The sequence below is a fragment of the Ursus americanus genome, chromosome 29 (genome assembly GCF_024610735.1).
Source record: "Ursus americanus isolate L20-20 chromosome 29, mUrsAme1.1.p, whole genome shotgun sequence".
Lineage (NCBI taxonomy): Eukaryota > Metazoa > Chordata > Mammalia > Carnivora > Ursidae > Ursus > Ursus americanus.
The window spans coordinates 24,969,118-24,995,286 of NC_142155.1; the positions used below are offsets into that span (position 1 = coordinate 24,969,118).

At 39.1% G+C, this 26,169-nt stretch overlaps 1 protein-coding gene across 1 annotated transcript in view; it reads right to left on the reverse strand.

Annotated features, from left to right (window-relative positions):
- Positions 1 to 5,240: 5,240 nt before the first annotated feature.
- Positions 5,241 to 26,169, reverse strand: part of IL17A (interleukin 17A) — a 28,121-nt gene continuing 7,192 nt past the window's right edge. The window contains exons 4-5 of the mRNA XM_087856900.1: positions 7,027 to 7,260; positions 5,241 to 5,478 (exon numbers count right to left, since the gene is read on the reverse strand). Coding sequence (XP_087713026.1) covers positions 5,241 to 5,478; positions 7,027 to 7,260 — 472 coding nt within the window. The remainder of the gene's footprint in view (positions 5,479 to 7,026; positions 7,261 to 26,169) is intronic.

A 26,169-nucleotide genomic window follows, 5' to 3' on the forward strand; every position in this document is an offset into this window, starting at 1 on the left:
GTGCTCTAGTTGGTTTTAAGGTGCATTACAACAAAGTTATTTGTTTTGTAGTATGTTAAAATACCAAATTTTATAAAGAATATTTTTGAAAAAATTAGAGTAGATTCAAGATTATTCCTATAATAATATCACTCTCAAGTGCAACCTAGGCTTTCTTACACTAGACAGTGGCCATCGAACAGCTCAGCTGTTTGGAATCGTATAAGTGGGAGTATGTCCTGAATGAGCCTTCATTCATATGTCCTGTGGCAGAGGAAATGCTCTATTTCACCAAATGCCATTTCTTTTTCCATTTTTTGAACAGGCAGAAAGACTACATTACTCAGTCTTCATTGGTATTAATTTGGGTCTGTGTGACTGTGTTTTGACTAATGAGATCAGCTCTTAAAAACTGCATATATAGTTTTCAGCCTTCTCTTTTATTTCTTTGGCTACATGTCCAACAGAAATATAATGCTGGCCACATTTTAATTTGAAACTTCTAGTAGCCATATTAAAAAAGTAAAGGGGCGCCTGGGTGGCTCAATTGGTTAAGCATCTTACTGTTGGTTTTGGCTTAGGTCATGATCTTGCGGTCATGAGATTGAGCCTGGCATTGGGCTCTGTGCTGAGTGTGGAGCCTGCTTAGGATTCTCTCCCTTTGCCCACCCCTCAACCCCCTGCACTCTCTCTCTCAAAAATAAATAAATAAATAAATAAATAAATAAATAAATAAATAAATAAAAAGAAACAGGTGAATTTCTAGTAATTTCAGTTTTAATAATATAGTTAACCAACCCAGCACATCTAAAATATTATCATTTCAACATTTATTAATATAAAAGTTAGCAAGATATTTTTACATTTAAAAATATTGAAATGGGTGATGGTGGTCAAAAGGCACAGACTTCTAGTTATAAGTTAAATAAATCCTGGGGATATAATGTACAGCATAATGACTAGAGTTAACAATACTGTATTATATATTTGAAAGTTGTTAAGACAGTAGATCTTAAAAGTTTTCATCATAAGAAAAAAGGGTGTAACAATGTGTGCTGAGGGATGCTAACTAAACTTATTGTGGTAATTATTTTGCGATATATACATATATATATACATATATCAAATATACATATACACATATACCGAATCATGATGCAATATAATATTATATGTCAATTATATCTCAATTTTTAAAAAGGGGAGGAAAATACTAGAATCCCCAGAACTAAGGAGCCAAAATGGAAAACAGGCATCTCAGTGTTCCACTGTCCAACTCCCTCAAAATATTAAGACTATTTGCCACAGTCCCCCTCATATCTTATAACCCGCCGTCTGTAATAAGATTGCTCATGCTTGGGGCGCCTGGGTGGCACAGCGGTTAAGCATCTGCCTTCAGCTCAGGGCGTGATCCCGGCATTATTGGATCGAGCCCCACATCAGGCTCCTCTGCTATGAGCCTGCTTCTTCCTCTCCCACTCCCCCTACTTGTGTTCCCTCTCTCGCTGGCTGTCTCTCTCTGTCAAATAAATAAATAAAATCTTTTAAAAAAAAAGATTGCTCACGCTTTGTGTTTAGGAAGCACGCATGCTAATATACTGGTAGCACCCTCTGCGTGGGCCACATATGCAGTTAAGACCCTCACAACTAATAATTGCGCTCTTGCAAGAAAGTGCTCTCAAAAATAACAAAAAATTTCTCTGCAGTAAGTATGTATTTTACACATAACACAACTCAGTTAAGAACAGCCTCATTTCAGATGCTCAGTAGCTGCATGTGGTTAGCGGCTGTTCTATAAGGCGGTGCAGTTCTGCTGTATCTGCTAATCAGTTAGAATTTCTTTCTTTCTTTTCCTTTTTTTTCTTTTTTTTGAGAGAAAGAGTGCATGGTGCCCAAAAGGGTGGGGAAGGGGGAGAGGGATGGGGGGAGAGAGAGACTCTGAAGCAGGCTCCAGGCCCAGTACATAGCCCCTTGTGGGGCTTGATCTCACAACCCTGAGACCACCACCTGAGCCGAAATCAAGAGTTGGATGCTTAACCGACTGAGCCCCTGCAGACACCCCTGAGACAGTGCAGTTCTAGATGGTGCTGCTCCAAGAAGGCAGAACCTACTCCAGCCTGAGTTCCTGAATGTCTGAATGGAGCAGAGCTCCCTGAGAATCCCTGCCGGATAGTAACATGAACAAGAAATAAACTTTCATTTATTTGGGCTTTGTCTATTGCAACAGCTCATAATGACCTACACTGGCCAGGTTGAGAATCACTGAATTATAAACTGTGAGAAGCAAGGCAGAAAGACCATTTAGGATCCTATTACAATGCAGCTTTAACAGTAACTTTGGAGTTCCAGAGGAGAGAGAAGACACAAGGGAACTGAGGAGGGGTTTGTCACGGATTAGATGAGAGGAATGAGTGACAGAGAGAAATCAGATTTCTTGGTCAGATGAATAAGTAGGTGATGTCATCTGAGTTGATAAAAAAGACAGTAGGAGAATGAGTTTGGGAGTAGAGCTAGTGAGCTTAGTACCTGTTGACTTTGAGGTGCCTGTGGGCTAGTGGTTCAAAGTTCACTTCGGTATTGACTGTCTGCTACATTCCAGGACAGGTGCAAATGGTTTGGCTCTCAAGGGACCACAAACTGGTGAAATAGATAAGTCCAATACAGTACGTAAGAGTAGTGACAAACGATACCTGCTGTGCTCTTAGAGACCAGAAGAGAGGGACCTACTCTGGAGTGATGGGTCTGGCAAGGCTCTTGAGAGGAAATGTTACCTAATGGAGTCTTAAAGCATGGGTAGAGCAGTGGGAGAGGGTGGGAACGGGGGGAGCAGGACAGGTGTCTTAGGCCATTTGGGCTCTGTAAAAAATAAAATACCACAGACTAAGTGGTTTATAACTGACAGAAATTTATTTCTTACAGTTCTGGAGGCTGGAAGTCTGAGATCAAGGGGCTGACATGGTTGAATGAAGGCCTTCTCCCAGGTTGAAGACCTCTTGTTGTATCCTCAACTGGCAGAAGGAGAGAGGGAGTTCCTGGGGTCTCTTTTATAAGACACTAATCCCATTCATGAGGGCTCTGCCTCCATGATCTAATCACCCCCAATGACTCTACCTTTTAATCCCATCACGCTGGGGGTTAGGTTTCAACATATGAATTTTGGGGGAAACATACACATTCAGACCATAACCCGGGGTATGAATGGAGGAACAGGAGGGAGAAGGTGGTAAAGGCATTCAGGGCAGAGGGGACCACACGACACAGGCATTGAGTTCAAGAAAAGTTCAAGGACTTCACTATGGCTACAGGGTAAACATCAAGGAGGAGGCACATGAGATAAAGCAGGTGCGGGGCCAGATTATGGAAGGTGACTCTTGTCCTGTCTGCTTTTGTGCCATAGACAGATGCAGGAGGAGGGATTGAGGAGGACAGGAGCTGTAGCAACCAGGACAGATGGGACGCTGTTGCAATAACTAAGGAGAGAAATGAGAAGAGATGATGTCCTGAACCTGGAATTAAGTTGAGAACATTCAGGAAGTGAAATTTACTGTGTTTGGTGATGTGTAGGCATTAGGACTAAAGAAGAGGAAGTGGGAAGCATCAGGGACACCTCTCAGATTTCCAGGTGACTGGGCAGATGATGGTTCTAACAGGGCAAAGTGAAGACAGAATAAAAGCAGCACCTACTGGAGGGAGATGGGAAGGTAACTGCTTCTCCCCACCCACAGGATTCCCAGAAATACAGTCTAGTGGGAAAGAGTGGGTCAGGACTGTGGGTATATATGCCTGTTTCCAGCCCTCCATCCGAAAACGGAAACAAATTTTTATTTTCACCACCACCATTCAGGGAATACTGGGAAATGAACAGCAGGATTTGAGCACAAGGCTGTAAAGCATGAAGGTGGTAAGAAATGGCCAGTGGCAGCTGTCTTTGGACCTCTTGTATGGGGACCAGGACAGGAGACGGCCATGGGACTCCAAGTGAGCGCATAGATGACACTGGAAGGAGGGACCCCTGGGTTTGGGACTGGAAAAGGAGCAGAGAGAAGCCATGGGTCTCTGAGTGGGGCTAGAGCATGTGGGAGAAGAAGAACAAAGGAGCCCATAAAATGGACTTCACCAAGCCAGGAGTGGTTGGACTGGCCTGAGAATTTCCAGGGACCTCCAGAAGTAGGGCAAGAGAGCGTACTGGGCCATGGTGGGGGAACAGGGTTATGACTTGAAACCTGAAACTACTCTGGAATTGAATATGATTCAGTTTTTATTTTACTTGGGCTGAACATTTCTCATACTTGAAGTTTGTTTTGCCTCCGTGGCTCTTTTTTGTGTTCTGGGGAGCCTGGGATCAGAGGCCAGGAGCAGGAGGGGTAGTCCTGGGTTGTGGCCTGAGGAAGGGAAAAATGTTCCTCTCTAGATCTCCAGTTGGCATTAATCTTCAAAAGAAGCCTGAGTTTGGGGAGAGACAGGACATTGAGTATGTGGACTTGGGGTGAGTGGGGTGCTATTACTCAAAGCATGCTTTGTTTTCTTCTTTCAGCAAAGTTTCATACTCTTTCAAATAGGGAAGAGCTAGGCTCTCTGAAGGACTTTTAATGAGAAAAAATAAGGAAGCCAATTTTCTTTCCAAACTTGATTATAAAAATTTTTTTATTACGAGGGTTTAACAGAGCAGAGTTAGACTTGCCATCTCTCTTGTGAAACCTCAACAATTTACAAAGTTAATAAATAGGAGATTAGGTTTAGTTTTTTTTACAGCCATGTCATGCACTCCCAAAGACACAATTTTCAACCGCCACTAAATTGTAGGATTTCCCTAGGCAGAACAGATAATCACACTCTTTCACCTTTCTCTAAAGACTTAAACATAAATAGATCCATAAATAGTTCATATAAATATAGGTTTACCTGTTAAATAATTAAATTCTCAAGTCTGGAATCTCATCTTAAAAAATACAAAATAAGGCATATAAAACATTAAAATGGAATCTTCTGCCCCAAAGTTATCTCAGGGTCTATTAAATACATAAATAACTTAGAGCCCTTAGAAAAGCACACAAAAAGCAATTTGGTACTCAGTCAAAACTTTCATCTCTGGGGAGAGGGAAAGATCATTCAGATTCTATTTCTGCACATAAGTGTTATCTCTGAAACTTCTATTGGATGAGCTAGTTTAAGAACCCTAGTGAGTTCGGTCAGAAATGGGGCTGGGTCTACTCCCCAGAAAGCCTAACTACTCTGGGGAGCTGGGGTTAGACCAGAAGCTCTTAAGCCACATGGCGCACAATGGGGGTGACGCAGGTGCAGCCCACGGCCACCAGCATCTTCTCCAGCCGGAAGGAGTGGGGGCAGTGCTGAGACTCCCTTCGCAGAACCAGGATCTCTTGCTGGATGGGGACGGAGTTCATGTGGTAGTTTACAGTCCCTTCAGCACTGACACAGCCCAAGTGGCGGCACTTTGCCTCCCAGATCACAGAGGGATATCTCTCAGGGTCCTCATTGCGGCTGCAGGGGAGACAAAAGCGAGGGAGAAAATGAACACCTGGTAAAGCAGGAAGGAAATCAGACAGGAAAAAACAAAGGGAGGCAAATTTACAGGGTGACAAAGTATAGGCATTGCAAATTCTCAAAGTGCTGCTAGTCAGAAAAAGTAGTTGGGGGAAAACCTGGATTTGTAGGTACGTGAAATGTTATAGAAGAGAATGATCAGTTTTTCCCAATTTCTTTGAAGAATGAATGAAATAAGAGAGACTAGACTGCAGAGGGGATTTAAGTTTGATACAAACGACAATTTCTTAGGGTATATTTGATAGAGAAAGGCCAAAGGAATCATCTAGGAATTCGATAGCCATTAATCTGACCTAATGAAATCTGTCTTTGAAGCAGGGAATACATCAAAATTTTATCTGACAGCACATTCATGGGACAGAGCCCAGAGCTGACATGAAGGGCTGGAAACAAAAGCATAAGCCCCTCTATAACCTTCTCTTCCGTCTCTCCTCCAGCTGAGTGAATGACTTGCTTTGACTTTTGAATTGATTTATTTGAACTACTCTTAGTAATGGGAGGAGAAGAAACACCACAGTCAGGTGAATCTCTAGTCACCACATAACTGAGGGTTTTTTTGCATAAAATGAAAGCACTGAAAACCATTTTGTATTTAATCTTAATGGGGTCTAAATATTAGATGTACTAAGGACACAGCAAATACAGGTCTGTTGGTAATATAGATCAAGCCTGTCCGACTCTAAAAGGGGTGGAAATATCCAACAGGATATTTCCTTCACTGGGTTTCTTTCTTTTCTTTCTTTCTTTCTTTCTTTCTTTCTTTCTTTCTTTCTTTCTTTCTTTCTTTCTTTCTTTCTTTCTCTCTCTCTCTCTCTCTCTCTCTCTCTCTCTCTCTCTTTCTTTCTTTCTTTCTTTCTTTCTTTCTTTCTTTCTTTCTTTCTTCTTTTTTAAGATTTTATTTATTTATTTGACAGAGAGAGAGACAGCCAGCAAGAGAGGGAACACAAGCAGGGGGAGTGGGAGAGGAAGAAGCAGGCTCCCAGCGGAGGAGCCTGATGAGGGGCTCGATCCCAGAACGCTCGATCCCATGGATTTCAAACTATATTATCCCACTGCTAACATGACCAAAAAAAGAAAGCACAAAAATCCCAATTAATTACTAATTGTTTTCAACAAATCATCTCAATGGTAGAGCTGGTAAAGAGAATTCAAGCATTAATCCCCAAGATAAATTTCTATTTTTTAAAAAATAAATGAACAATAGAGTTGGGGTATCATGAATATTAGAATAATTACCACCATTCATGTGAGTGGGTTTTTGGTGTTAGTGACAATGAAATCTAATGGATAGGTCATATGGGGACAAGGTGGACCTGCACTCTATCAAAGAAGTCTGTAGAATAAAATTTGAGAATCTTTGCACAGTAGCCCTTCCAGATTTGACTGATGATTCTGAGTAAAATCATCCTCAAGGTGACTAAACTGGCAGTCCTTTGCATAAAAGATAGAACAATACAGAGATTTTTATGGGGATACATTACGTACTGCAGATTCCAAGGTGAAGTGGATCGGTTGTAGTAATCTGAGGGCCTTCTGGAGTTCGTATTCCGGTTGAGGATATTGAGATTGACCTTCACATGCTGAGGGAAGTTCTTGTCCTCAGTATTTGGGCATCCTGGATTTTGTGGGAATGCTATTCCTGCCTTCACAATAGCCCCCAGGCTCAGCAGCAGCAGCAGCAGTACCTGGAACTGAATGGGAAAAAGAAGAGGTAGGACACTGGATTAGCATGTGGTTTTTGCTAACAAACTGTAAAGATTATTGTCTTGCTAATCATGGAGAATATACTATGTTCCAGGGCAATCTATAATAAATTTTTGGATCAGTTAGATGAAAAACTGGTTATATGACCAAAATAATGTTAAGATCATGGAGTGTTTACTAGTCTTGAACGTTCTTCTTTTGACTTAGGAGAGACACATTTTTTACATTTTGGCAGTAATTTTAGTAAAAACGGCAGGTCATCTATCTCTGTCCTAGCATTCTGTGAAACCCTATGTGAAGTCAAATGTTCACCTTAGAAGAAAGGGCTGTAGAAAATGCATGTCATATCATATCAGTGTTCATCTTAGAAATGCTGGGCAGACATTCAACCCCAAACTGGTCCCCCCCCTTATGTTTTCTTATGTATATTTTCCAGTTTTTCTAAATTTATGTATATTGCTTCTGTAATCAATTAAGTTAAATATTTAAAAAATATAAAGACCATATACTTTAAAACATAGTTACACATGTATCTATTAGAATAAGTAGGTTTGGTGTATTAGACTATGGTATGATAGTGGTGCCTGGGTGGCTCAGTTGGTTAAGCATCTGACTCTTGATTTCTGCTCAGCAGAAAGTCTGCTGGAGATTCTCTCCCTCTCCTTTTGCCCCGTCCCTACCCCCCTTAAATAAATAAATAAATCTTTAAAAAGAAGCCTGTAGTATAATAATAGAATAATGGAAAGGAAAGTCAGCACTGCAATTAATTAAATCCTCAAGGATAGTGTTCCATTTTATTATGGAATAAAGAAAAATGCTGTGGGAGAATTATATTAAATCCCTTGTACTCAGAAAGGCAGATTTTCAATGCATTATTTCTCACTGCACAACATCATGTGACACTTCTCATGTGGTTTAGCCCAAATCTAGCTATCTTTCAGTTTTAATCTCATCTTTCAAACTGATGTGTATCAGTTCTTGAAAATGCTATAAAATGATGAGTATCTACCAAATCTTTAGTATCCTATCCTATGTATGCAGCGTTCTTGGATCTCCATAGTTAGAATCCAGAATTTCACGCCTGCAGTGCAGAAATATTACCTGGTCCAAATCAACAAAAGCATTGCACATTAGTGCAGGACTCACCATGGGTGAAGCTGTCACAGGAGCCATTGTAGTTTCTCCCAGTTGACTGGAGATGGATCAGCTTGTGCCTGCTTCGAGATGGACAGAGTGTAGCGCTATCTTGCCCCTTTTTATAGGACTTTGCTCTTCTGTGGTCAGTTACGTTGACATATTGAAGTGGGTTCAAGAATGACACCATTTTACTTAAATGTTCCATCCTCAAATGAGGTCAGAAAAGAACCTCCCCTTAATGACGGGTAATAGGAAAACGGAAGGGCAGAAATTCATGTTTCGAAAGACTATGTCCTTTCTTCATTCTTCAAGGAACTATTACTTGGCAGAAGCTGAGCAAAGACATTTTACTGATGAGCTGATATCGTTTACTTATGGGCAAATAATAAGCGGCCATAAGAGCTATGCTCTATTTTAATGTTTATGGGGAAATGAAAGTTTGATAGAACGTTCAAGTCTTCTGGTGTCACGTACATTGATTTCCCATTGGATAATTCCTTTCCTCACCAGATTCCCTAGGCAGATGTTGTGGAGTCCATTCTAGAAACTATTCAAGGTCTTTCCATGGAAACAAACAATTGAAAAATGAGTAAAAATTTAATGATGGGAGGGTATATTATTTCATTGAATTAACACCTGCTTTGTTGAATGTTTACTCTGCTCAAGAAACTAATAACTAGGTTCAAGAGACATGAGCTTTACTATTAAAGGCATGTCCAATACAACATGTTACCAAGCAACTTGTTAACACATGCCATTCTTCAGGAGGAGTGAGATGGAAATGAGGGAGTGAGGGGAAGGAAGGAATTGAGAATGAAGACAGAGACTGGAGCAAGCTGATGGAAGTTGAGAAAAGGAGGGCAGTGGAAAGTAGAGAATGACAACAAGGGGAAGGAGGAAAGAGCAGGGATAATGGTTCTTTCCTTCCTTTTCTTTCCACTCTAAATGAGATGAACTTGAATTTCCGGTCCTTGAGAATAGCTCTCCCTCAGGAACACTGAGGACTAGGACAAGGACGATAAAGGAAGGGGTCAGGGGATACAGATGTGTCTGGCCACATGCCATCCTCTCCCCAGTGAGGTGAATGATGGCTCCTAGGTCCTTGCAGCTGGTATGTCATATTATACCCGATAACACAGGGGGGCTGACTAGCAGTTCTAACTCAACCTTTGGGGAATATAAGAAGTCTGCTGGATCTTGGGCCTGTTTGTTATGCAACGCATTCCTCCTTGCCCTGCTCTATTCTGTGCCTCAGAGGACTGACCCCAAAGGCTGCTTTCTTAGACTCTTCCATCAGCTGACTTCCAGGTAGGTTCAGCCAAAGGGAAATTGGAGGGAAGAAGACTGAGAATTGGGAGAAGAGGGGGAAGAACAAAGTGTCTCCTTACTCTGTCTTCTGGAACAGTGCTTGCTCTTTTTATCCCTCCAGGTTTGGGATAGTAGTAGCCTCTGATGTCAATCTCAATCATTCTGGTAACCTGTTCCTTGCATTAAATTTTCTCTATTGCAAATGCCTGAAGTCACTTTTCTTGGCCAGACCCTGACTGTCCAGCGAGGGAGGCCACGAACAGCTGATCTCGGTGGCAGCTGTAGATGAACTTGGTAGGTGAAGCAGATACAGATAGAAGAGGAGGTAGGATACAGCATCTCCTGATTTCCCTAGTTCTGGTGTTGATATCACCATCTACCCTTGAAGACATGGAGTCACTATGAGCCTTCCTGTTTCTCCTCCACATGTGATCAGGTAGCAATCTCAAAAGCTGCTCTGTCTCTCACATCTATTCCCTATTTCCAGACCTACTGCCATTCCTCTAACTTAAACTCTTACCCACTGGACTATTCGAATAGCCATCTTTGCTCTTTCCAGTTGCTGCCTTCTACCTATCATCAACATTCCTGCTGTAATCCTTAAAGCATGGCTCCAATTGTGCCTTTTTCTGTTCCTTTAGTTTGCATACAGAACAAAACACAGAACCTTGAGCCTTTGAAATAGTATTTGAGTTAGTATTTGACATCTGCAACCTTTCTAGCTTTACCTCCCACTGTGCTCTGTGACCTGGGCTCATGGGTCCTGATTCTCTTCCTTCTAATGCCTACATGCATTTTGTTAAGCTACTATCTTGAAATGAGCTTCTCAACCTCAAAATGTTACTTGTCCTTCTTGAACCTGTTCAAATGTGTCTTCTAGGTCTGGCGGTCTTTCTTGATTTTTTTAGTTGGAACAAACAGCTTCCAATACACATAGCTTATACCTACCTCTCTAATAACTTTTGCTTCATTTTGTACTGTGTTTTGTTTGGCTGGAAAAGCATATTTAAGGAATATGTCTATTTCCATTTTTAGCTTTTGCTGTAATCTTTCAAGGCCAGTGTGTTATTTGTCTTTGTAACTCTCATGGTACCTAATGTTGAGCTTTATACAACATGAGTCTTCATAGGTTGCTTTTGTGTTGCTTGTTTCTCTCTTGTTCACAAGCATTTGCACATGTTCCTAGTACATTGCATGTCATTTGTTTACATATCTGATTTTGCTGCTAGGCTGTGAGCTATCTGGAGACAGGTCACCATCTTCTTTGTCTTTGTATCACCTAACATGGTGACTGGTAAATAATAAGTGCTCAATATTTTGACTGATTGACAGTATGAATGTTATTTGGGTAGCTTAGAATCTTGAATATTCTTTTTGGGACCCAACTGCATTCCAGTAACCATTTTGAGCTAATGCCTTGACTCTCCATCCTAATCCTTTTGTCGTATGACAAGGTTATGGCCTGTTTTGGACCACCCTGGAGTGGAGAATTTCTTGCCTGTTGCTTTCTGGCAAGGATGAAGTGGAGGAGAATGTGCTTGCTGCCAATTATTTTGGTTGATGGCCAAAAGAGGGGAAAGCTGACTCTAGTTGTTCTCTCTATTGCTTGCCTCCTATACCAATGAAATCCAGCCTGGGTGCTGACTTTTGACATGCCAACCCTTAAAATAAGAGTGGGGAAACATGGTGGGTTTTCATAAAAATGTAAAAATGATTATTTTGAAGTGGTGGTCAGAGCATGCTGTGACCAGCCTTGAGTAGGACTGGTTTCCCAGATGTACACTTGAGCTGGAAGCCTGTGTCTCCTACAGGAATGGTCAGAAGCACAAAGGGGGTGTGAAGAGTGGGGAGGCTCTTCCTCTGTATTTGTCTACAGAGGCAGCTGGCTCAGGTTTGAGATGGAGGTGGCAGGGGTGGAAATGCTGGATTGAGAATTAGGATCCTTGGGACACTGGACAAAAAGGTACTTTGTGTTCACTGAGGCTCTGCCATTAACTACCCATGCCTTTGGGTACCTCATGTCCTTGAGGCTCAGTTTCTCTCTTGATAGAATGAGTTTTTGCATCAGGTAATCTTTGATTACTTATGAATTTTCAAAGAAAATGGTGGAAGAACAAATAGGAGCAGTACATTAGGGATGATTATTTTGCCTTGTGATTTTCCTCAGGTTTCTCAGTCTTCCTTCTTTGAAGGCTTGGAAAACAGATGTCTACAAGACATGGGGAACAACAAATTGGGAGTTGGGACTTGGGTGAGGAGAAGATCAGCTGCTGGAGACCAGGAAATATTCCTGGGAGCCAAAATCCTGGGTGCGTTTGAGGGGATGATACTGGTGAAATGCCTGTGGGCTTCCTGACTTAGGAAAAGGATTTTGAAGGCTCCTTGACTTTATTAAGACACCAAACTTTATTTCTCTCTACTTATAATAAAGAACAATGTGAGAGATAGAAGAAAATTTTCTTCCTTTTGCATTCAGGAGAGAGTATTGTGGAATCTTTTGTCTTGATGTAGTGGAAAATTAAGACTATCATTAAAAAAATAAATAAATAAGCTAATTTTGAAAAAATCTTGCTTGGGTAGTGAAGTTACCATTGAAATACTATTGTCTGTCTGTCTTTCTTTCTTTCTTTCTTTCTTTCTTTCTTTCTTTCTTTCTCTCCTTCCTTTTCTTTCTTTCTTTCTTTCTTTCTTTCTTTCTTTCTTTCTTTCTTTCTTTCTTTCTCCTTACTTTTCTTTCTTTCTTTCTTTCTTTCTTTCTTTCTTTCTTTCTTTCTTTCTTTTCTAAGTATAGTTGACACACATATTGCATTCAGGTGTACAACATATACAAGTTTATATAAGTTTATATGTCATGCCGTGCTCACCACAATGCGATCATCTGTCATGATACTGTATTTTAATTTCTATTCTATGGCCTTTTTAATAAAAAATAACAATAGTCTGTCTCAGTATAGGCAGAGGCACTGTGCCATCATTAACGATTAGTGTGTTGAAAGGCGATGGCTATACAAAGACATGCATGCCATTTTATTTAGTGCTATGCACATCAATAGCAAGACTCCTTTTCTCTTGATTTTGATCTAATAAAAGGAAATAGTAGCTGCAGAGAATCCTCTTGAGTTTTATTTTTTTTTAAAGATTTTATTTATTTATTTGACAGAGAGAGAGCACAGGCAGGTGGAGAGGCAGGCAAAAGGAGAGGGAGAAGCAGGCTCCCTGCTGAGCAGAGAGCCTGACTCAGGGCTCAATCCCAGGACCCTGGGATCATGACCTGAGCCGAAGGCAAGTGTTTAACCAACCAAGCTAACTAGGTGCCCTTCCTGTTGAGTTTTAAATCTAGCGGCCGATACTTTGAAAATGGTCTAGCATACAGCAAGCAACATCAGACACTTTAAATGAGGATATGATATTAAGGGAGAAGAATGTTTGCAATAAAGAGTCATCTGGGAGGCCTTGGAGAATTGCCAAAGTCAGGATTTAACTGAGACCCAGATTTAGATTCAATTTATCAAAGTCTGGATCATCTACCCCCAACTTCAAAATATTAATGGTGTTATGTGCCAGAGGCTCAGCTTCGCGGTTAAAACTGTTTTCTTGTGAGAAGCAGGACATACGATATATGAAATTAACATGATTTATTCCATAGGAAATATCAATCTTAATGTCAGCCTGATAGTATCATTGTTCCTCTCCAGCATAATACTGTTAGGTATTCACAATGGCCTGTGCTTCTGAGGGCCATCCTGAATGATGAATTGTGGGTGGGAATGCTGCAGGGGTAGGGACAGGCTTCCTCTGGAATCCCTGGTGGAAGAATTTCTCCTCCTTCGATGACATGATGAATTGAAGGAATGATTGACAATGAGGATATCTGAACAGGGTGATTGTTAATGGGCTGTTGAGGGCTGAGAGATGAGAGGCAGAATCCTCTTCAAAATTTGGGTTCTGTTTTTTCACCATTGGTCATTCCAGTTCTTGGTGGGTTGTTCTTCGCTGATGAAGACCTGTGTGAACAGCTCCTTTGAGTAACTTATTTTCTTCTACTTTTGGTTTTTAATGCTGCCCCCTATGTAGTCCAGACTGGACTATTTTTATCAGATGAAATCAGATCATAAAACTGTTTGAACATCTTTAAAAATCTATATGGTCAAAAGAACAGTGAACAACCATTACATTAACCATGTGAGATATTTGATTCTGTTCCTGGTAACTTCCAAATAGTGCATAATGACTTTATCATTTATCTCATAAATGAGGCTTGCTGTTTACACATCTTTTCCAGCCTCAAAGCACTGAGATAATGCCTGGAAGCTCTTTAAAAGTCCAAGGCATGCAAGAAAAAAGATACCTCACATCACGTCATCTTAAAACAACCGCAATCTACCAGCGTTTCCCCAATCCTTACATTAAAATCCACAATCAAACACATCATATAAGCGTGTCAATTTCTCCTTTGAGTAATAACTACTAACCTCATGGAAACCAAGCCTCTTCCTTAGGTGGGTTTCTCACTAGCCTTTTACTGAAACACTGATTTAAAGTGGGTCAGGAAACTTTCCATTTCTTTTTCGAAAAAATAAATTTAGAATTCTATAACTATACATTAACAGGCACATGCAAATTTGTTTTACGGTGGCCTTCCCTTTGGTAATGCTGACTTCATCTTATACCCTGAGAATCAAGGTCAGCAAATGACTGAAGTTTCAAGTCTGAACGGATGTCACTGAAAAGTAAGGTCTAAAATTAAACAAGCAAACCAAACCGCACGCTAAGGGTGGGCTACCGAGATAGCACCTTTATTTTCTTTTCAGATATTTTGAAGCTAATGTGATTTAGAGACAACCACAGAATGTGGAAAGGAAAGATACAGCATATGAATTGCTACTTGGTTTTTCTTCTCTAGGCGATACAATAGAGAGCATGCTATGGGGCCGTGGTGGCTCCATGACTTGGAAATATGGCAAGATCAATAGATAATAGTGCTGTATTCCTTATTCCAAAATCCTTTGAAGAATTTGAGATAATTTATAACAAAAATTCAGGTAATAAAGTTGATAAAAATATGAATCGGGCCCAGGGCATGCAGATTCAAAAGTCAAGTTCCAGGAAAAGAAAACCCAAATTCACAGTCCGTAAGTCCAATAAAGACCAATATAATTACTCTAGTTGAGGTTTACATTTGCCTCTGAGCTTCCTGACAGCCAAATTAAAAAAGTAGATATGCTCAGTTACGTAGTTCTCACTCTGAGAAAGGAAGAAGCCAGCTAATTTCTTAGAGGAGATGGAGTTTTTCCTATCATTACATTTTGAAGGGAAGTTTTTGCCTGGGGCTTATAAACGGCCCTTGTTTAGTATATTGGTTAAGGACAAGTTGTTGACATTTGACATTCCCATAATCAGATTTCAGCTCCATGTTAGTAGCTGTGTGCCCTTGGGAAAATTATATCACCTGAGACTCAGTTTCCATACCTACCAAATGGAGATCACAATAAAACATGACTCAGAAAGACTGGTGAGGAGTGAATTAGATAATATTTTTGGGGTAATATATATGTGTATTAAGTGCTCACTGAATGTTGGTAAAATGTTAGCTTTTATCGGAATGTCAGGGCATGAGAATTTGTCAGATTTTGTCAAACTTTTTTGAGAAAAAAGCCATTGGTTCTGAGGGATACTCATCTGATCATTTGAATGTCTACTCTGTGAGGAAGTAGGGGAATTTCTTCAGGGTTCCATAAAGGCTTGGATGAAATAGCCATTCATTCAACAAATGTTTCTTGAGTACCCGTTACATGCCAGGCACTGTGCTGAGCTCTAGGGATACGGCAGGGTAGGAGGGGCTGACATTCAGGGTAATCCAGACCCTATATTCATATTCTGTGCTTACCAAACTATTTGCTAATAATAAAGTAGCCTTATTAGGTACTTAGATAACCTGGAAACCAGTGCCGTGGATAGTAGATCCAGGCATTCTGATTAGTACAAAGGAATAGTTCCCATTACAAATTATTAATTCATCCTTCTGGTTTATATATTGTTGTACTGACAATAAAGGAATTTCAAGGTTTACATTTATTGTTTTGAACTTAACTCAGAGCTGACATCCCATATATATTTATATATTTTCTATGTATCTGTCCGTCCATCCATCCATTCATCCATCCATCATCATATGCCTTTCTACACACGTACACACACACACACACACACACACACACAGTTTTTTTCAGACCATGAAAGTGATATATGTTCATTTGTTATACAAAATAGAACAGGGTGGAGGAAGGAAGAAAAGGAAAAAGAAGAAAGTAAAATTAATCCATAATTCTAATTCTTAGAAATAAGCTTTTGGAGTGTACTGCTCCTGTAATTTTACAAAATTGTGACTGTTTAAGGTGTATTGTTTTAGTTTTTAAAAATATATTTAAAAAACTATAAATATTTAGTGAAATTGGGTCATATTGTAATACTGTTTTGTAACCTGTTTTCTCACCTCACAATGTATTCTAAACATTTCGTCCTCGTAACCTTCTTTTTGTTTGTGTGTGTTTGAAACAGATTGGCAACCTAACATCCTGAGAAATGAGTGAACAGCAGACCATTTAACCAATGGTTGATTGTTAAATATTGTAGCAGCTCCTAAGTTTGTCTTATGTCTTTGACTTCTCTATATCATCCCCCCATAGCAGTGACAACCTAATACCTGGTGCTCAGTGGAATTCCTGTGGAGTTCTACACTTCCAAAGTCACTGAATTTGGCTGACATGCAATGTTATCAGGACGTAAAAGCAAAGAAAGAGAAAGACCCATAGGGTTACACATGCTTGGTTGCGAAAGTAGGGTGACCTTTGTGAATTCATAATGCCGGCAAGTTACAATTTTTTTTGATAATGGCTTGACTCAGAAGGAAGCAACTCCAACTCAAGAGTTAAAAAAGAAAAACAACCTAGTGACAAGGCCCAACAGGATGGGTTCGGAGAACAAAGGTCGCTCTGTAGTTAGAGTAGTACGAAAAGTATAATGATAATGGGACACATTCACTATTCTAATGGTTATGGCAGATAAATTATTACATGAAAGGATTTATTCGTTCAGGCATCACTGAGTTGCAATTTTCTGACTTGTACTTTCCCCTGCTGGAGAAAGGAGTGCATTTTTTGGGTCAAAATACTTCCTTACCAGTTTTTGCTTGGTAAGAATAAATAAAAATTGTATTGATGTTAACAGCTTTATTAAGGAGACTATACTATCTGGTCCACAAGAACGTGAATATAATGTATGGTAATCTATTCACAGATGGATGACAATCAAATATAATAATAAAAATAATGTTGAGGATAAATTGACAGATATCTGTAAAGCTTCTTAAAAATCCTAGGTAATGTTATTACAAAGGCAATAGCCATTAAAGACATTAACAAAATATTGACAACAGAAAGGCCTACGAGTATGAAAAACAGTGGCCTAACATGATAGGTGTCAAACAAATGTCAATGATATACATTTTGTAACATCATGGAGCAAGACTTTTTTTGTATTTGTCTACTCACTTATTTTATTTAATTTCTACAACAATCCTATAGGATATTATTATCCAAATTTACAGAAAAGAGAACTAGGGTTTGGTGGGTTTCAGTTACTAGTTCAATGTCACCTAGTCTGCAGGTGGTGGGCCTGAGATGGGTCACAGATAGGGCTGATTCTCAAGTCTGTGGTCTCTTCACTATGAAAAACTGAAAACACTGATAGTGGAACATTTTTTTTTTTTACAATTTTGTTTTTTAAAAATTTTAATTCTGGTATAATTAACATACACTGTTATATTAGTTTCAGGTGTACAATATAGTGATTCACCAATGCTATACATTACTCAGTGCTCTTTGGGATAAGTGGATTCTTAATCCCCTTCACTTATTTCACTCATTCCCCACCCACCTCTCCTCTGGTAACCACCAGTTCTCTATAATTGAGAGTCTGTTTTTTTTTGTTTGTCTCTTTTTATTTTCCTTTGTTCATTTGTTTTGTTTCTTGAATTCCTCATATAAGTGAAATCATATAGTATTTGTCTCTCTCTGACTTATTTCACTTAGCATTATACTCTCTAGGTCCATCCATGTTGTTTTAAACGGCAAGATTTCATTCTTTTTGATGGCTGAATAATATTCCATTGCATATGTATATATGTATATACCACATCTTCTTTCTCCATTCATCTATCATCGGACACTTGATCATTTCCATATCTTGGCTATTGTAAATAAGGCTGCAATAAACATAAGGCACATGTATCCCTTCAAATGAGTGTTTCCATATTCTTTGGGTGAATACCCAGTAATAGAATTACTGGATCATACGGTAATTCTATTTTTAACTTTTTGAGGAACCCCCATACTGTTTTCCAGAATGGCTGCACCAGTTTGCATTCCCACCAACAGTGTACAAGGGTCCTTTTGCCCCACATCCTCACCAACACTTGTTGTTGATAATGAAACATTACAAAAACTTATTCTACAACAGACTTCCCTACTTTCTAAAAGTGACTTTCTGTTATTTTTGAAGTTTAAAAATTTTGAAGTTTTAAACATTATCAAATTATCTTCTGTTCATCTATTTGCAGGTATCACCTCTTCCATTTATCCTTGTCTGTTATCTCTGTTTTATGACAATCCTTCTCTGTCTAGTGCTGTGACTATGTCTAGATTAAGATATCTCTAACATATATTTATTTTATGACCCCCCCAATGTGTAGATTTCCATAAAAATAACTAAGGGAGGAGCAGAGAGAGGTGTCTATATTTCTGTCTTTTACCAAGGGTGGAGGTAAGAGGATCAGTGCTTAATTTTCTGGCTTAATTTTGGACTAGAAGATCAGTATCTTACTTTTCTTTTTCCCTAAAAATGGGGTCATTGGAAGAAGTAGAACTTAAGCATGGGAACCACATATTATATGTTGACTATGAATCAGATTGTTTTTCTGTTTGATCTGAAGAACTGGAATATTACAGTCATTATACATTGCAACTATGAAGATAAATTTTGCAGGAGTCAAGGTTTAAAACATTAGACCATGGGGCGCCTGGGTGGCACAGCGGTTAAAGCGTCTGCCTTCGGCTCAGGGCGTGATCCTGGTGTTCCGGGATTGAGCCCCACGTCAGGCTCCTCCGCTATGAGCCTGCTTCTTCCTCTCCCACTCCCCCTGCTTGTGTTCCCTCTCTCGCTGGCTGTCTCTATCTCTGTCAAATAAATAAATAAAATCTTTAAAAAAAAAAAAAAAAAACATTAGACCAGTATGGAGTTAAACCTCATGAACCTGATGCCAAGTGTAAGATGATCGTAGATGAAGAACAATGAATTTTGAAAAATGTCTGATGTACATATTATTAAAAACGTTTGATCAAAGTTCAATTGTATTTATATACCATTATTCATGTATTTAGTCTGTTATTAATGCACTTTAAATTCATTTCAAATTTTTCACTATTGATACAATGATAAATATCTTATTAGTTACTTATTTGCTCAGATACATGTTATTATTATTATTATCGGATATATAGGGTTTTTGCATTATTGTCTATATTTTATTAAGAAAATTTGCAGATTATATAGTTTCTTTCTTTATAATAGAAACTCAGTCGAGCTAGCTTAAGCAAAAATGTGAAATAATTGTAAGGATATAAAGATGGCTTGAGGAAATCAAGGGCAGGAATTACAGCAGGCATTTAGGAGAGTACTTGTGGGCACAAGAACTAAAAAACAGGAGTCAAGCAATTGCTTCCCCAGTCTTTTAGTCACCCTCTTCCCTAAACTATGTCATTACTCTCTCTGTGGATACCTTTTGTCTACACTGCTGGCTATCCAAGTTCACACATTCTCAGGCCCACTAATAGGCATTTCTCCCATCTAAGCCAGAGTCTCAGGAGAGTCTGACTGGCTTAATTTGAGTCAGTGTCCAATCAGCTACCCTTGTGCGGGATCACGTCGTACAACCAGCGCCGCTGGGGGTCTAGCCTTGTGGTTCAGTTTGCTCTGTTCTCAAAGAAAAGGGCTGAGGGTCAGGAAGACATTCTAAATGGTGTGTGTACACTAAGTAAGTTTCCTCCTAGGATAAAGGAAAAACGTGTGTAGGTGACAAAGTAATTTCATCCATACCATTAAATTTTGGCCAGGATGCCCCTAGTTCTTTCAGCTTTATTATTCCTGCTCAACCTGAATGATAATGATTGTTTTTATTTTGCTGATGGCATTACATTTTCTTTTCTTTTTTTTCAAATTTTTATTTGAATTCTAATGAACATACAGTGTAATATGAATTTCAGGTGTATGATATAGTGATTCAACACCTCTGTAGGACAGCCGGCGCTCATCACGACAAGTGCACTCCTTAATCCCCCTCACCTGTTAGACCCATTCCCCCCACCCACCTCCCCTCTGGTAGCCATCAATTTGTTCTCTAGAGTTGAGAGTCTGTTTCTGGGTTTGCCCCTCTCTCTCTTTTCTTCCTCTTTGCTCATTTGTTTTGTTTCTTAAATTCCACATACGAGTGAGATCTTATGGTATTTGTCTTTCTCTGACTGACTTATTTCGCTTAGCATGATACCTTCTAGCTCCATCAACCTCATTGCAAATGGCAAAATTTCATTCTTTTTTAATGGTTGAATAATATTCCATTATATATAAGCCACATCCTCTTTATTCATTCATCAGTCGATAGACACTGGGCTGTTTCCATAATTTGGCTATTGTAGATAATGCTGCTATAAAGTTGATGGCATTACATTTTAAATATATATGAATATATTATATATATGTATGAATATATTATATAATTTATATGTATATATGTGTATATCCACATATATATCTATATTTTACATATAAAATGTTTTTGGTCTATTTTCATGAGACTTAAACTTATTAAGTTGCAGTTCTTAGCATTGTACAAAACATATATGGTAGATGTTTAATACATGTCTGTTTATTATCTTCTCAAGATCATCTCCCTGCCTGAAAAGGCTAGGTGCAGACCTATTATCTAGCACTTTTAAAAGTAATTATATGTTTTATGTAAGTCTGTGTAGCTCTTGCTAAACCTATGTGGTTTTTAAACTTTTTTCTGATAAGATCTGCTGCATAAAACATGGAGACCAAATGTGGTGAGCTTAATACCTGAAAGTGAGGCAGAGGGAACCAGGATCGTATGTGGGCTCAACAGAGCAGCTGCTACATGTGATGAGTAAACAGCTGTCAAGGAAGTGGTTGACAGACCATTTGACCGAGGTGAAAAACTCACTTATCTGCCTTTGTGCTTGTTGCCAGAAGAGATACTTCGGCAAGTTGCTTGTGGTGTATACATAGGAATGCTCTAGAAATGCTGTTGTTTTTGGGAGCCGGGATCTCAGCAGAAATATGTTGCCCAACTGCTTGTCATAATTCATCAAAAGTCTCCATCCATCCATCCATCCATCCATCCATCCATCCATCCATCCCATTTATCCTCTATTAAACATTTATTGAGCAATTATTGCATAAAAGGCAGCAAGAATTAGTTTTAGAAAGAGCAGTGGTTGAGACACACTCAGAGTTCACAAATACATAGGAAAGCTTTGAGTTAGACACATCTGTGACCTTAGTCAAGTTACTTAATATTCTTTAAACTCCACATTCTTCGTCTTTAAAATGGCAGTAATAATAATACTTACATCATAAAGTCATTGTAAAGATTGGGAGAGATACTGCACGTAATGTTTTTTTGCACAGAGCCATAAATATTATGTATTATTATTTTTAACCATTTTGTCATATTCATCATCAGCCCCAATGAGTTCTTATAGGAGATCAAATATTATGTATTATTATTTTTAACCATTTTAATCATATTCATCATCAGCCCCAATGAGTTCTTATAGGAGATCAAACTTTTATGCATTGCGAAATACATAGAAAGAAGATAAATTCTGCCTGCCACAAGTTGTCATTCTAAGGAAATTGCTTCATGTAGGATGTGTCCATAAAATAACAAGATACCTGAAAGAAGAAAAGATTATCAGAATGTTTCGCCTACGTGTTGCCAAATATAACTTTATTTACTACTACTGTATTCAGATGGGCTAATTTTTTCACTTTGCATCTGAAGAGATTGACAGCATGTAAACATGGCCTTAGACTCAGACTTATAGAATGGAAAATGGAAACAATCCAGAGAGCTTATCCAGTCAATAGGTGTTCTTGAAAACTTGCCCAATTATCTATGCTTTATCTAAACACATTCAGAGAGATAGAGAGAGATAGAGAGAGAGAGAGAAATGTTATAACTGCCTTTGAAATTTATCCTAATTTCTAACCAAACTCCCCACATTTGTAAATTCAGTTAATTTGTTTTGTTTTATCTTTAAGGAGTATCTTCCAAGTTAATGAGGTCCACAACTTTTCATCGTCTCTGACTTTTCATTGCCTTTTTCTCTTCCCCTGCTACCTCTCTTCTGAGTCCTATCACCAACTGCAATTTGTTACTGAGTTCTTTTTTCCCTGGTGTCCTTCTGCTATGTAGTGGAAGAAGTTCTTCTCACACTTGTTTGAACCCCCATCCCCCCATGCTGTTCCAATAGTCTTGGCCTCCTACTGTGGACTTCCCTATTTCTGGACCCTCATCCTTACAGCCCATCTTGCTTACCAAAATCACATCCATCTTCCTTTAACCATTGCTCTAATCAAAGATTTTCCTATGTAAAGTTATTATAAGATAGATGAAGTCTGGTCTTCTCTGTCATACGTCAAGATCCTCCACATGAGAGAATGCCCTTATCCTGCTCTGTCCTTTATAATTCCCAGTGCTGCTTTCCCAATAGTTTTCTGTCTTACAAACATAGAGCTCCCATTCTTTCAGCAAGTCTTTGCTCCTGTAAATCATTTCTGAAGAAATTAGACAACTTCTTACTTTTTGACTATCATATGGCTACATGGTTTAAAAATGGTGCAGTTATACATGTTTAAAATTTGCTAGTAATTCATTATGGGAGAGAAGAGTTGCGAGGGAAATGGATGACATGGGGATGACAGTCATGAGAACTGTGTGTCTTTCTCAGACTAGGACCTGGGAGAGGTGGGAGGTTCTGAGATGGGGAGTCTTAATTTAGGGTCCATGGATTTCTAGGAAGTCTATGGATGGGATTCAAGAGACCTATGAACTTACAAAATTACAAGTAAAGATCCATGTGTATGTGCATGTGTTTTCAGGTGGGAGGATCCATCACCTTCATTAAGAGAAATAGGACATTCAGCAAGAAGAAGCTTTGGTTAGGGGTTTGACAGGCCAAAGGAAGGTAGGATGAAGTTGGGACTGAGTGCTGCCAAGATGAAACTTGTCACCTTGTCGCCTTGTACCACACCATGGTGATGAAGTCTTTCTTGGATACTGTGGAGAAACTCAAGGTGCAGAAACCAAGTGTCACTAAAGGATGAACCAGTCATTAGCACCGACCAGGAGAAAGCTGTACAAAATGATCCTAGGACCTCCTGAGTGTCAGAGTGCCCAAGATTTAGGCTCAGACTGGAAAAGGGCTTTTCTCAGTTACAGAAGTCAGAGATTAGGGAACCACAGTTTGGCTGTTTCAGAGCACTGATTTTGGAGATAAGATAGAAATTCTGGTTGGAGAAAGCAGGGGCCCCAAGGAACATGCTTAAAAGATTAAGAACTGAATTCTGGAAGGCGTTGAGATCCTTTTTCACAGGGCCACCCAGAATGGTTTCAGAGGGGAGTATCCTTGTAGGTGGAAAGAAGAACAGTGACCTCTACGCATGTAGAACATTTTGTTGATTAAGAGATTTGTGACTCGAGTTTACCTAAGTTTCCTATTATCTTCTATGTTCAATATTTTTTCTTTGCATTCATTGTGTTTATTGTAATTTCTCCTTCTAGTGTTTGATAAAGATGTTTTGAAGATGTGAATCTAAACTGTGTTGAAGGACACGAAACTTAGGAAGACGATAGGGTTTAGTGGGGTGGATGAGAGGTGCTATCATAGCTGGGCAATGGGAAACACATGGTGCAGTTAGAAGGAGAGCCCTCTTCCTGCAGCTCCCCTCCATGCATTTCCTGCACTTACAGCTCTCCCACCCCCAGATACCCACCCATAGCCTAACTGTCCTTCCATCGTATTCAAATACATGAGGCTATAACTCCTTACTGAGCCTCTGACATATCTCTTGCTCTCTCTTCCTAGAGCAGTGCTTCTTCACCATAAAATAGATTGGAGAGCTTTTACAAAATCAACCCTCACCACAGAGTCCACTGGAGGACACGTATTGTGTGTATTACTTGTTAAAACAAATGATTTGACATTTATTTGTGTGTGGTTTATTTTCCCCAGTAATACCTGAAGTTCTTACAGGCTTGTTGGAGTCAGATACATGGGTTAAATCCTGGTTCTTCTACTGTCTATGCTACTTGATATGAAGTATGAAAGCTTCCTAACCCATGGTTCTTCATCTTTAATTGATTAAGTGCTAACAGATGGTAATGTGATAACCTCATTATAGGCACTTAAAAATACTGGATACTGGGGCACCTGGGTCGCTCAGTCTGTTAAGCATCTGCCTTAGGCTCAGGTCATGATCCCAGGGTCCTGGGATAGAGTCCTGCACCCCTCCCCCTGCTTATGCTCTCCCTCTCTGTCAAATAAATAAATAAAATCTTTAAAAAAAGTATACTTAAAACAATATACCTGAAACAATGTATTCTAAGTTCCCCATCTACTAAATATCTTTAAAGAGTAAGGCCTTTTTTTTCTTTTTTGAAAAGAGATAGTTCAGAAATAAATGAATTCAAATGAACTAAGTGAAATTCTTTGGTAAATTAGACCCTGTGTTAGAACTATAAGGTATAAGAGGAGAATGGCTAACAGGTTTCAGGCAATCGAGTCTAAATAAGGGCAAGGAGAAGTGTATAAAGTTTCTTTGTTAAGAGGCATTATTAAAATTATTAAGGGAAAAAGGATGGTTTATATCCCCTAGCAAGAAGATCAAATGTTGCTAAGTTAACAAGATACGTTAAAACTATAATTTAAGCCACTGGATTACAATAGCAGTCACTAACTTTGAAGGTTAGTGAAATAGCTGGATCAGTTAAGATGATTTATGACCTATTTTCTAAGAAAATAAAGTTTCAGGTTTACTTATAGAAACTATGCAAATGAAAGAGCTCACAGCTCAATAATGACAAACTGACAGAATGAGAGAGGTGAAAGGATTGTAATTTCCCTACAAAAAGATTTTCCGATCAAAGTTAAAAATTCAATCCCTACGTGAAATAAAAAGATACATTGATGAAAATTTAGCAGATGGTTTAGAATCTTGTGAATATAAGAAAAACAGCATGTAATGGGAAAGATACATTGAATAATAAGAATCTAATGATTCTGAATTTATGTTTCCAACAAAATAGCAATTAAAAAGACAGCTTGGAAAACACATCAAAGATAAATGCTGGAAAAGGAGTGGAATTTAACCGAAATTAAGTCTTCCTTGTTAGAACAATAATGATTTTATGATCCATCTCTTGGAAAACACATCAAAGATAAATGCTGGAAAAGGAGTGGAATTTAACCGAAATTAAGTCTTCCTTGTTAGAACAATAATGATTTTATGATCCATCTCTAATAGAAAATAAAATATTTATTTATTTAATATCAATGAATGCAAACGGAAAGGAAAAATGGTCAGAAAGCACACTACTTTGTCCAAAATTTTAAGAATCTTTTAGAGAAATGGATGTAATTGTGAGCTTTATTCTTCAGATGCCTTTGATGTAAGTTTTCTCAGAGTACCAGCATTTTAGCACAACCTCCGAAAAAACAGTCCCCTTTCTCGCCTGTAACACATTAGGAGGCCGGGGGTACTCTTGTATGTTCTTGAGGCAACTGAGCCAAGGACTGCCAGGCCCCAGAGGCTGGGTTTACCCATGACATTCACCATCATCAGAATACACGCTTGCATAATAAAAAGAATCTGAGATGCGGGGACCCTCTTGGAAAGCCACATCCATCTTCATTACTCTCATGTAGCTGATGAGTGAAAACGTTGTTGCAGACATGCTTGGTTAGTTACACGGATCTTGGGTGTGATGCTATAAGAAGGATCCTGAAGTGGGATGGGGATCGAGGGAAACCAATACAGGTGGGTTTTCTTTCGTGAGATTCACTCCACGTTTGGGTGAGTCTTAAGGATCAGAATTGAGATTGAAAATCCATGTGGGCGAGTGAAACTTCTTGTTGTCCACAGGGAAAGGAATCAGAATGTGTAAAGCTCCAGACACAAGAGCCCGGGGCTGCATTTGCATGGAGGGAGATTGAAGGCACATCTTCAAAACATGGTCTGGTCGTCACGTTTCTGTCACCAGGCAGTAATGGTAGAGCTTGGAATGCCACTCTTGAAGGTAAATTTCTTTGCTTACCAGCTTTGCCCATTCTCTGAAACTCTTTT